Raw genomic sequence first — 12,519 nt, forward strand, 5'->3', positions numbered from 1 at the left:
CCCCTCCCAGGAAAAGCTGGCGCTCTCCCGAGGGCAGCCCAATTCAAGCAGGGGCCAGGGGCACCGTAGTGAGACCCTCCAGTTCCCACGGAGTTGTTTAAAGGTGAAGGCTGGCCTCGAGAATAGCGCTGCTGGCAAAGGGGCTCAGAACACACCTTCCCCAAAACTTCAAGAAGTTTCTTCACTCCCAAGACAACCTGTGACGCCCTGACTTCCCTCTCGGCCCCTGTGAGTCCCCAGCGCTCCTCCTTCCTGGTGGTCTGGTGAAACTTCTGCTTAACCCCAGGCTGGCCTCATCTTGAGAAAGATAATCAGTGAACCTGGGCAGTTATTTGTATCCGGGTCTAGTAAAGCCTACGGACCTCTGATCAGATTAGTGTTTTTAAATGAATAAACTACATAGACTGCAACGGTCGCCAACCGGTGGTCCGCGGACCACTGGTGGTCCATGAGGTCCGAAAGGTTGTGACCGCTGAGCCATAGAGATACAAAGAAAACTGATGGTATTAAAATACAGCTATCAAAATATTAAAAATCAATTTGTGATATAGTAATTAAAAGTGTACTTCTTTGTTAGCAGGTTTAAATAACAACCTCCAACTGAGGGTCTAATAAGGCCATAATTTCAAAGTTGAGAAGAGGGTAAACACTATTTTGAGATGCCTGCAACCACACTAAAATAAAAGGAGAAGAGCTGTGATTTCTGTTGGGGACAAGCCACTGCAATTCTAGTACTACCGTGGCTTGTGGCCTGTTCATACCTTAAGGGAAGGTGGAAAACAAGTGGTAATTGTTTTCCGATGCTATTTCATGGTTAAACGTCCTTGCTTTAACCTCTCCTGGTCCTTGTCTTCTTCTCCATAAAATGATCCAGTCTGGCCTTAATGTGAGGGGTTTATCAATAAAAGATGCAGAAATGTTTTGTGGTTGGGGAGGTACACAACCCTGAGGAGTTATTAGCTTATTCTAAGTTATTAGGACCCCTGCCTCTCTCAGGCATTCGCCTTAGCCCATACGTAAGTCTTGACAAGCTGTCCTTGCTTTCTCTCCCCTACAGCACCTCGGGAAGTCCTGGTTCCCATCCTTGGTTCCTTCTTGCTCCTCCCTCAGCCAAGCCGCAATGCCTGGTGGATACAAAGGTGAATGTGGGGACGATGTGGACCCGATGCCCTTCCTGGCACCTCCCGAAAAGGAGAGGCTCGAAGCCATGAGCAAGCCCTACGACATCAAGAGGTCCTGCTGGGTCAAAGACGAGAAGGAGGGCTTCATCGCTGGAGAGATCCAGTCTGAACAGGGCGACCAAGTCACCGTGAAGACGGTCACCAACCAGGTGAGTGGAGAGAAATCTCCAGGATGAAACCGAGCTTTGGAAGTGGCAGACACTCAGGCTCTGTTGTCCGTGCTTCTGCTCAGGAGTCAGAGTGGCAAGAAGAGCAGATGCCACTGAGTCCCAGGTGCTGGGTTCAAGTTCAGACTCAATGATACTCAAGCTGTGTGGCCCTGAGAAAGACACTTTTCCTCGCTGAGCTTTGGTTCTCTCACAATAGAGATTCCAACGTGATAGCACATAGGAAAGTACTCTATATGCTCTGAAACAGTACATGTGTATAAGACATTATCATGGGAGCTGCTCATCTTTAAAGTCCCAAACAGCTCTCATGTGGAACCTGTTTCCTAAGAGAGTGAGCATCCCACCCGTCAGTGGTTGCACTATGGGCCCATGATGGCACGAGGAATGTGAGACAGGGCTCGGACCACTCTGGCCAACCTGGGTGAGCTCTTCAGCTGCATGAGCAATCGATGGTGTCTCCTTGCTGCCTGGTGGTGGCGGTGTGCTTGAGCTGTCTTGTCCTGGCTTCCAAGGACTCACTGTTAAACATTCAGGGTTTGCGGCCAGTTGTTAAACCTTTAGTAGCTTGATGTCAGCCATGGTAGAAGTATTTTCACCATGGGAATTGACAAATGGTACAAATTAGAGATTTTTTCACCATATAGATGGTTTACCAGTCTCTGCTAGTCCACACTGTCTGACTGTGAGGGATGACTTGAGAAGGTGAATATAAAGTTTATTTTATTAAATCCCTACCCTGCTATAGACTCCTGGTGAGGCACAGAATTTTTTATTTAATCCTTTCAATAACCTTATTATATGATTTACTGATCCTAGTTTGCAGTAGGATCAAGGAGACTTTACCCTTGTGCCCATAGTCACAATGATGAACGCAGATTCAAAGCTAGAGCATCTGGCGCAAACACCTGTATCCCCTTTATGTCACTATGCCATCTCTCCATGGTGGGCTGCAAAAGGGAAATATGAGGTCAGTCCTTGGGTAATTTCATGCATAAAACCAGAGACCTTCCATGAGGAGATTTTGAAATAGCTGAGCTTTACTTTGCAGCCTCTTTCCAGGGAAGTGACAAGAGAGAGATGAGGCTATGCCCAAATTAAAGTGGATTTGAACAGGAAAATCAAGCCGAATTCTCAGAAGGAACATACTTTTCAGAAGGGCAGAGCACTGCAGTGTTGTAAGAAATGATGAACCATAAGAAAGGGGCCCCAAAGGCCCCACTTTGGACCCAGCTTGATTTACTAGGGGTGGTGATCATCACTGGGTGGATTTCCTAAAACTGTCAAGATTTCAAATTACCTACCTACTGGACTCATAAATTTTAAAAGTCCCCAAAATTAAAGTGTATGTTCAAGCCTCACATCTCGGGCTGTAGGCAACTCAAAGATTTTTTTTCTGGTCCCAGATGATGAAACTTAAGAGTTGGTGCTAGTTTTCATCTACAGATGAAACACTGGGGTGCAGAAGGGGGACAGGAATTCCTGCCGTGCCCAGGAGCTCTGATTCTTAGTGCTGCACATCTACTGCCCAGCACTCGTTGTTGTCTTCTTTCTCTTTATCTTCTTTGCTTGCTACTTTCAAGGGGAATGTCTTTTTATTATGAAAAAGTTCATTGCTATTTAGAAACCATCACTAATTCCCAAGGCAGAGAGCAAGAATCACATCTCTGCAATGTGTCCCTGGGACCAATGAGAAAGCTCTGATCAGCTGCCAGGATGGATTTGGTAGGAAGAGAAGCACAGGCCTGAGGTGCTCTGAATGTAGGGAGGGAAACCCATAGCTTACAAGGTATTTTTCCATGATCCCATTTAAGTTCACATAATTCTTCCAGAAACCAGACATGGGGGCTGTTTTCATTCCTACTTCAGATGGGAGGCAGTTAGGGCTCAGATAGCCTCACAAGTCCCTCCCCATCCCAAGTTGCACAGTAGGGCATGGCTGGACCAGGAATTGGGCCCACTGGACGCCTGACTACAGGTCCTGCCAGGACACCAATCTGTGTGCGGTAACTGTGCCAGATGCTGCTGTGGCTGTGACAGTACTGGTCCCTAATTCATGTGCTGCTATGTCTTGACATCTCCCCGCAGACTGTCACTATTAAGAAGGATGAAATCCAGCAGATGAACCCACCCAAATTCTACCAAGCCAGCGACATGGCGGACATGACCTTCTTGAATGAGGCCAGTGTCCTGGACAATCTGCGCCAACGCTACACCAACATGAGGATCTATGTGAGTGCCTGGGGCTGGGGGTGAGAAGGAAGTGGGCACTGCACATCCTCTGCCCCTCTCCTGATGTGAGGGAGCAACTACTCTACCTTCCCCAACAACCAATGTACATTATGACTCAGACAAGGGCACAGGGACCATGTTTTTGACACATTAGGACTTCCACTCCAAGCTTTCAACATCTCAGTGATGGGCACCATCTCCACAGGCAGCTGAAATACCCTTTGCTGGAGCTGTCACCCTGAAATCTTCCCCACCCCACCCTTGCAAACTCTCCAATAAAAACATCATTTTTCCCCTACTGACTTTATATAACTTGATTAGAAGTCCCTCCCTGTCTATCCAACCATCCATTTATCTTCCTTCTTTCCTTTTTTCCTTTCTTTCTCCTTTTTCTTCCTTCTTTATATCCATCCGTCCAAGCATTCATTCTACAAACATTGTGCACTATGCTAGGGTGTGCAAAGTGGGTTACCATCAGTCCCTTGACCATCTTGGAACTCCTAAAACAGAAGTATGATTTCCTGAAAGTGCTGGTGGCTAGATTCAACATGAGATGTAAGGAAGTCTTGGCATTTGCCCCTTTAGATGTCTTTACTAAAACAGAAAGATGCATATCTGGTAGGAATAGGTGAAGTGGGACCTGCCTTCCAGGTCAGAGGCCCCTCAGGATTTGTGGTGACAGCCAAGATGGCTGCTGCATGCTTCCTTCCCTCAACCTACTTCAACACTACTTTAGCCCAGATTCAAATCCCCAGGCCGTGCTGGAAGATCTCTAGAAAGCTCTTGGGGATATTTTCTGGGCCTGGAGACTAGTGATGGCATCACTGGACCTCAGGTCTAGAAAGAACCACATTCTCCTTGACTGAGCCTGGAGTTTGGGCTGAGGATGTCTGTGTGGGCTTGATGGCTAAGCTCAGGGCTGGGGCTTAGATCAGAGTCACTCTGATGCCAGGCCCTTGCTCTCCATGGGTGGCCACACCATGTCATAGGCTCTGTGGAGTATGGGCTAAGGCAGTGATGGCAAACCTATGACACGCGTGTCAGAGGTGACACGTGAACTCATTTTTTGGTTGATTTTTCTTTGTTAAATGGTATTTAAATATATAAAATAAATATCAAAAATATAAGTCTTTGTTTACTAAGGTTGCAAATATCAAAAAAATTCTATATGTGACATGGCACCAGAGTTAAGTTAGGGTTTTTCAAAATGCTGACACGCCGAGCTCAAAAAGTTCGCCATCACTGGGCTAAGGGGTCAGGGCAAGGAGTCTCCTCTTAAGGTACCTCAGTTGCTGATTGAACAACACTGACGGGCAAGGACTACTCCACAACCCCAAAAGCTCCCCTCTCAGGTCCCTCCTATGAGAGAGGGTGGGGAACCTCTCTTTTTCATTCTGACCAAAACAGGTTTGCAGGCTAATATCTAACATCTTCCTCCCCCTACACCACCGCCCCCCCTTCGCCCCCTACATACACACACTGAGATAGGGCTTGAAAGAGTGATTCAATGGCTGTTGTCCTAGGATGAGACACTGTGCATCATACTTTCAACTCTTAATAAGATTCCTTTTAAAACTCAACACATCACAGCTATGCTAAGAAGAAACTGGGGCTGGTAGGCGGGGGGTGGGTTGGGGGGAGGGGGAGCAGTATTCCCACTTGGACCAAAGTGGAAGGTCTTAAAGTTGAACTGTGAAGAGGCACAGAGTGGGGACATCAGATCAATATGAGTGTCCAGCAAGGAGAAGGGAGAGTTTGAAAGCCATGGATGGCTAGTCATGGATTTGGCTCTTGCCTGCTCTCACTTATTCTCCTCTCAGCTCATTTCTTTTACTACCCCATTGGTTTCTGATTTTTTTTTAATGGGATAATTTTCTTACAAAATTGCCTTGGGATGAAAAAAGAAGCTGATGTCTCAGCAGTGTGGTGTTTGCCAGAGGGAAGGGGGTGGGGGTGATGGGGATCTAATATATGGTGATGGGAGAAGATTTGACGTTAGGTGGTGGGCACACAGTGCAATATACAGATCTGGTAACATAGAAACCCACACCCGAAACCTACATGATCATATTAACCAATGTCATCCCAACAAATTTAGTTTTAAAATAAAATAAAAATAAATAGACCAAACCCACACCGTGAGCACTCCATGGCTATAAAATACCCCAGAAATCTCACTGTGGACTCTCATGGAAAATTCTCCGAGATATATTAAGTGGAGAAAGCAAGATATAAAACAATTTTGTAAAATACCATCTTTAGTTTTAAAAACAAGGTGGGACATAAGAATGTGAGACATTTGTTTGTATTTGCATCGGAGACCTTGGGAGTGGGTATTAGAAAGGACTTGTGGGAAGAGGGGGTGGGCAGTGAGCAGTTGGGAGAACTTTGTGTCCATACAGTGCCTGTGTTATCTATTCAAATAATTAAACCAAAAGAAAATAAAACAAATATATATTAAAGAGAAGACTTGTTTTGCTTACTGAATAAAGACTCAGGCATAGATTTTGCCCCCAGAGAGGACCTCCAGCCAGGTTGCTCTATGACAGGCTGGGGTCCAGAGAGAAGGGACTAGTTGAGGGAAGGGCCAGCTAACCATCTTCCTTCCCTCCCACCAGACCTACTCGGGCTTATTCTGCGTGACAGTCAACCCCTACAGGTGGCTGCCCATCTACGGGTCCCGGGTGGCCAACATGTACAAGGGCAAGAAACGCACAGAGATGCCGCCCCACCTCTTCTCCATCTCGGACAATGCCTACCATGACATGCTCATGGGTGCGTGGGGTGGGGCCTGTTGGGGCTCTCGTGGTGGGTGAGATTCTCTTTGCTATTGTCGCTCCAACTGCATTAGAGCCACATGCTACCCAAGCTCAACCCGAACCACTTGTTGAAGTTCTTTGCTAAATGTTGAGCTGCTACAGCATGTGATATTAACACCCGGTACCAGCGCTCAGTGAGTGCACTGGGCATCTGCTGAGTACCAGCCCTACTTCATGCCCTATCTCATTTAAGCATCACAAAAGCCAGGTTGCCAAGTTAAGTAACTTGCCCAGAACTCAAGTCAACATTTAACCATTCCCTCTATGATCTCTGCCATACAGTACAGAGACCCCAGAAGTAATTTTTATTATCATTTCTTTTTTTTTTTTATTATGGGGTAGCTTTTTGGGATGGTGCTGGTAGAAACAGGGTGGCTGGTCAATTCTTGGCCCTTTCTGCAAGGATGTTTGATGCAGAGGCAAGCATGTCACCATTGACCCCACAGGATGCTGGGTTTTCCGACTCACCTAGCTTCTATGGCCACCCTCCAAGTTGGTGGGATGCAGGGTGGGTGGCAAAGATGATGCCAAATGTCTAAGTTTCTAAGTTTCCTTAATTACATCTTCCAATTGCTGTTTTCTTCCCTGCAGATCGTGAAAATCAGTCTATGCTAATCACGTAAGTGTCCCTTCTGTCCCTCCGTAAATCCTATATAATAAAAGTGTAGTATGCAAATTGTCCCCTTGACCAGGAGTTCCTCCAGGAGTTCACCAGGGAACTAGGGAGCAGTGCTGGCCGGGGCGGTGGGAGGCCCCAGCCGGCAGCCAGCAGCCGCTAGGGATCCTACCAGTGCACAAATTCCGTGCACTGGGCCTCTAGTATAGATATAACTAGGTCTGTATTTTATATGTGTAATTAAGCCTTCTTAAATTAATTGGTGGGACCTTGTATAGAAATCTGTAGACAGCAAGTAGGTTTAGCAGGACTAGTAAATCTGCACCTGCTAAACCAAGGGGAGCCTCCATGTTCCTAAGCCCCCCATTGTCTGTCATAGCTGAAGTGTGAAATGTGATCACGCTCAGCCTGCACCTTTTATTGCTCTACTTCTCTGCTGCTACTCCCCTCTATGTGCTTCACTTGTCGGCTCCCGTTTCCACCCACAGTGGAGAATCTGGTGCTGGCAAGACTGAGAACACGAAGAAGGTCATCCAGTACTTTGCCAATATCGGAGGAACTGGCAAACAGTCCTCGGATGGGAAGGTAAGGTGGCCTGGGCATCCTGTCACACGTAGCAGTGCCTGCCCTGTGGGTTAGGCCCATTTTACAGATAAGAAGACTGCGGCTTGGAGAGAAGTGACCTGGGTGGGGTCACACAGGGAGAAGGTGACTGCAGGCCCAGGTCTCCTCACACAGGATGAGTTCTGCTGCCTCGGCCACATCTTACACGCAGGCCCTGGGGCACAAAGAGCATTAGCTGTGCCAGTGGTGGCTGACAAAAGCTGACAAGAAAAGGAAGGTTGGGAGAGAGACACCAGCTCAGGTCACTCAGGGGTCTCTCCACCAAGAGCAGTGAGGAAACAGCAGCAAAGAATCAAGGCCTAGCATCTGCCAGGTGCCCCTCCAATATCAGGGGCTGCAGGGGGCGGGGGGTAGTCATCAGGCAGTGGCCCTCCTTCCAGGTCCCCTCCAGCCCCAACTTCCCAGCCTTCCTAACCTGTTTCCATCCTGATTCCTAACACACAAGACACTGTCATGTGAAAGCCCTGAATCCCCAGGCAGTAGCCCACAGGCCAACCCACATGGTGTTTCTCTCTGGGGCAGGGGTCCCTGGAGGATCAAATCATCCAGGCCAACCCCGTGCTGGAGGCTTTCGGGAACGCCAAGACCACCAGGAACAACAACTCCTCTCGCTTTGTAAGTGTGAGCAGCGGCAACTGTGGGCCCTGGGGGTGGCGGGACAGGTACCCTCACCCCATTCCAGGTAAGTAAATTGGGGCTGATTTAAACACACCCATGGGATGAGGCAAGTCACATCGTCTTCTCAGAGACTTCTATCAGTCAGGGTCTATATCAAACAGAGCCCCTATCAGTACATAAATCAAGGGGCTTGAACGCAGAGACTTGGGAACACAGTGATGTTGGGGCTGTGAAGTCAGACAGAGGAGCCAGAGATTTGCAATATCTGGAAGCTGTGAACCCCCACCCCAATCTACAGGCTACCCCACAGATACAAGATTGAGCTCCAAAACCCGTCCACCTCCCCTGCCCACCTGCATGGGACATCCACAACTCAGACCACGGCCGCGTCTGCCCCAGTTACACTCCCCGAGGGCCCTCTGAATTCAGGGGCTGTCACTGAGTGGCTGTGGCCAAACTCGGGCCACTTGTTGCTCTAGAACGACACCTTCCCTCACGACCCGCCTCTCTCCTCCCTGCTCAGGGCAAGTTCATCCGGATCCACTTTGGAACTACGGGCAAACTGGCTGGAGCTGACATCGAGAGCTGTGAGTCAGGCCCTTTCGGAGGGTTCTTCCAGCAACATTACATCAAGTGTGGGGCTCTCCTGAGCGTAGCCTGCCTCATGCCCAGCCCGTCTGGCCTCCACCTGCAGTCAGGCCCCCTGAGGCTGTGTGTCTAGGGGAGAGGGAAGAATGAGCCCATGACTGGCTATGGCACTGGGCTTTATGGAGAGGAACCCTGCACTCCAGGCAGAAGCGGGGGAACTTACAGGCATGTTGCTTATTCTGTTCCAGATCTCTTAGAGAAATCTCGTGTCATCTCACAGCAAGCAGCTGAGAGGGGCTACCACATTTTCTACCAGATTCTCTCTAACAAGAAACCTGAGCTTATTGGTAAAGAGCTTTATGTCTGTCTGCCTTCTCCTTAACTCACGTTTCCCTTTTTTTTTCAATAACGAAACAAATTTCCATGTGCAGAGCCCATGGTTCTGCCGGAATCCCTTTACTTTAGAATTATGTGAGTAGGTTACAGGAAATGTTCTCAAGGTTCCACTCACATCTCATCTTCGCAACAGCCTTATGAGGCTTAACTCATTTCACAGATGGGGCTTTGAAACTCATGGCTGAGATATGGAGCTTTACACTTCTTGTGTCTTAGACCTGCTGCCTCTGGGCTCAATACTCAGACAGCAGCAGAGAGGTCAGCCAAAGACCACAGTTAGCCCTGCCAGTGCTTGTCTGTGCAATAACAACAGGCTATTCTCTGGGGCGGGGGGGGGGGGTGGGGCGGCAGGGGGGCGAGGGGGCGGACAGCTGACAGTGAGTGCACTGCTCAGCAAGCAGAGTGAACTCATCCACTCAGCTGGGTGCCCTTGGACAGGCACCAACGGCCTCAATTGTCCTTGGTAGACCTGCACGGGATGTAAATGCAGGGGGAGGAGAGGAATAAAGTCTCAATCTTCCATATACACACCTCCTGACCCAGCCAGAGACTAAGGCACTGGACACCACCCCCACCCCCAGGTGGGCTTTATTTGTTCAATACAGTGAACTTTTAATTAATGGATGGCATTTTGATTTTGGGAGACTTCACATAAAAACCCAATTTCCTGGTTTTCCTGGAATAGCAGAAGATCTGGTAGCTATGGGCCTGCTCTCTTTTGTGGGACTAATCAGGACAGTTGAATGGTGATGGCCCCTTTGGATGGAGCTTAGGCTCTCCTGTTTACCACACTCTCCACCAAGCCCTAATGCCTATCTTCATTCTTGAGCTGTAGTTTTTCTAGATAGTAAAGATGAAAGAAAGGACAAGTGTTTCTTGCACCCATGTCTCTTCCAAAAGTGAAAAAAAAACAAAGACCAACAGGGACACACATTTGAAGAAAAATGGAAGTAAAGATATTTGTGAAAACAACAACGCCCCAATATGAAGTAATTATTATTGCCCACTGCAACCATGTGTTCCCTTCTGCCTTAGAGTCTGACCTGCTCTCTGCAGGAAAGAGGACGGTGAAAAATATGAATTCACTTATTCCAAAAATATCTACTGAGTGCATACTAGGAGCCAGAAACAGGGTCAAGTGACAGAGGACCCAACCAAGTCCCCGAGACACTCTGCCCACTCTCAAGCTCCTCATGTGACCCTGTTCAAGTCCCTTCATGGCTCTGGAGGTGATTCCAGAGGGAAGGGACCATGTCTTACTCAGCTCTGTAACCCCCCATGCCTGGCACATGAGAGGCATTTAGAGATGTTGGTTACAAATGAAAGAGAAGAAAGTATGCGTCACCAAGCTGTTAACTTTTCTGCTCTTGGCAGAGACTTTGCTGCTGGTCCCCAACCCTAAGGAGTACAACTGGATGAGCCAGGGTGTCACCTCGGTAGAAAACATGGACGACGGGGAGGAGCTGCTGATCACAGATGTAAGTGGGTGGGTGTGGCTGGGGAAAGATAAAGAGAATCAAGACGGAAACTTTGGGGGCCTGCATGTACTACCATCAGAATTGGGGTGGAGGTCCCCCTAAGAATTGTCAGGCAGCAACCCAGATTCTTCCCTGGGCATTCCTCCCAAGCCTGTCACAGCAAGCAGTTTCTCTTTGCAGTACTGAACTAGAATTCCATAGGGACTTCAGGGGGCCATGTACTCCACCCATTCGTTTTCTGTTTTCAGTCCTGCTAGACGTTCCATTTTGCAGAGGCCAGAGAGGTTAAACAAATAGTCTGGCTCCTTGGAGAAAAACGGGCCTCGCTGACCAGGGTGTGCCTGACCTCTAGAGTCCATACGGTGGCAGTGTTGTGAATGAGAAGCCAGGAAGTTCTTGGCTTTCTCCTCCCTGTGGCCTTGCAGGTTGCCTTTGATGTGCTGGGCTTCAGCGCCGAGGAGAAGCTTGGCGTTTATAAGCTGACTGGGGGCATCATGCACTTTGGCAACATGAAGTTCAAGCAGAAGCCCAGAGAGGAGCAAGCTGAAGTGGACACCACCGAGGGTAGGTGTTGAGCTGGGGCCACTCAGGCAGGAGGCAGCCAGTGGCAGGGCTCACTGCTCTCCAGGGCTTCGTGCCATTTCAGAGACATGCTGTAAACCAAGAATGTTCCTGGTATGTCCAGACACTTATATTCTCAGAGAGAAATGACAGAGAATCAGAGACATGATTTTGGTTTCTATACTCTGCTTTGCCACTTGACCTTGAGGCATTGTGGAAACCATCTCAGACCCCTGTTTTCTCAATGGCACCATCGGTTTTCTCCACCCTCCCCTCACCTCCTATCACACCAAAATAGACCATACTAAGTTTCTCCATGTCAGGGCACCATCTTTCTTTCACTCACCTGTTTTTTTTTTCCATCCCTGCTCAGTGGCTGACAAAGTCGCCCATCTCATGGGTCTCAATTCCGGGGAACTCCAGAAGGGCATCACCAGGCCTCGGGTCAAAGTAGGCAACGAGTTTGTGCAAAAGGGCCAGAACATGGAACAATGCAACAACTCCATTGGGGCACTGGGCAAGGCTGTCTACGACAAGATGTTCAAGTGGTTGGTGGTCAGGATCAACAAGACCTTGGACACCAAGATGCAGAGGCAGTTTTTCATCGGGGTGCTGGATATTGCCGGCTTTGAGATCTTTGAGGTGTGCCTGGCTTTGCCTTTTATTTCTGCTTTGGGGTGGCCATCCTCCCTTTATAAGCTACTTTTCACCACCATGTCACCTTGGACCTGGAATGGGTCAATTTCAGTTTGCTCCTGGGTCTCCGACTTTTGGCCTCCAGAAAGGTTCATCTCCATTTGCCTAGTCATAAAGAATGATAATGGACAGAACGAGAGGTGTGCTGGAGCCAGACTGTACTGGCTCACAAGAGCTGATTGCTACATTTTCTGGAGTTTTGTGAGCCAGTTGACATCATGTTGATATATGGCCCTGGTGTATTTATACCATGGAAATTGGCCAACACTACAAATCAGGCTCTTGTTTTTTTGCCTTTTTTTTTTTGATACAGAGAGAGATTGAGAGGCAAAGAGAGAGCTGATTTGCCAACACATTAGTGGCCTCCCACTTCTTGCCCACAGAAATGAGACGCATATTATGGGTCAGGAAGATTTTTCCTCTATAATTGGAAGCTGCACTTTTAGGAGTCAGTAGACTGATTCTGAACTCAGGGTGTCCGTCAACTGGTTGTGTTGCTTTAGGAAAGTGTCTACGCCTCTCTGAGGCTCAGTTTTCTCAACT

The 12,519-nt window shown here is 48.3% G+C and overlaps 1 protein-coding gene across 1 annotated transcript in view; it reads left to right on the forward strand.

The window, feature by feature from the left end:
• The first annotated feature begins 1,120 nt into the window (after positions 1-1,120).
• MYH16 (myosin heavy chain 16) overlaps positions 1,121-12,519 on the forward strand; it is a 54,806-nt gene continuing 43,407 nt past the window's right edge. Inside the window, exons 1-11 of the mRNA XM_070412578.1 lie at positions 1,121-1,330; positions 3,437-3,580; positions 6,199-6,355; positions 6,991-7,018; positions 7,504-7,600; positions 8,162-8,254; positions 8,781-8,844; positions 9,094-9,192; positions 10,616-10,719; positions 11,145-11,283; positions 11,654-11,922. Coding sequence (XP_070268679.1) covers positions 1,121-1,330; positions 3,437-3,580; positions 6,199-6,355; positions 6,991-7,018; positions 7,504-7,600; positions 8,162-8,254; positions 8,781-8,844; positions 9,094-9,192; positions 10,616-10,719; positions 11,145-11,283; positions 11,654-11,922 — 1,404 coding nt within the window. The remainder of the gene's footprint in view (positions 1,331-3,436; positions 3,581-6,198; positions 6,356-6,990; positions 7,019-7,503; positions 7,601-8,161; positions 8,255-8,780; positions 8,845-9,093; positions 9,193-10,615; positions 10,720-11,144; positions 11,284-11,653; positions 11,923-12,519) is intronic.

Source organism: Myotis yumanensis, unplaced genomic scaffold, assembly GCF_028538775.1.
Source record: "Myotis yumanensis isolate MYYU_CA2020_CCGP unplaced genomic scaffold, mMyoYum1.0.hap1 SCAF_4, whole genome shotgun sequence".
Taxonomy (NCBI): Eukaryota; Metazoa; Chordata; class Mammalia; order Chiroptera; family Vespertilionidae; genus Myotis; species Myotis yumanensis.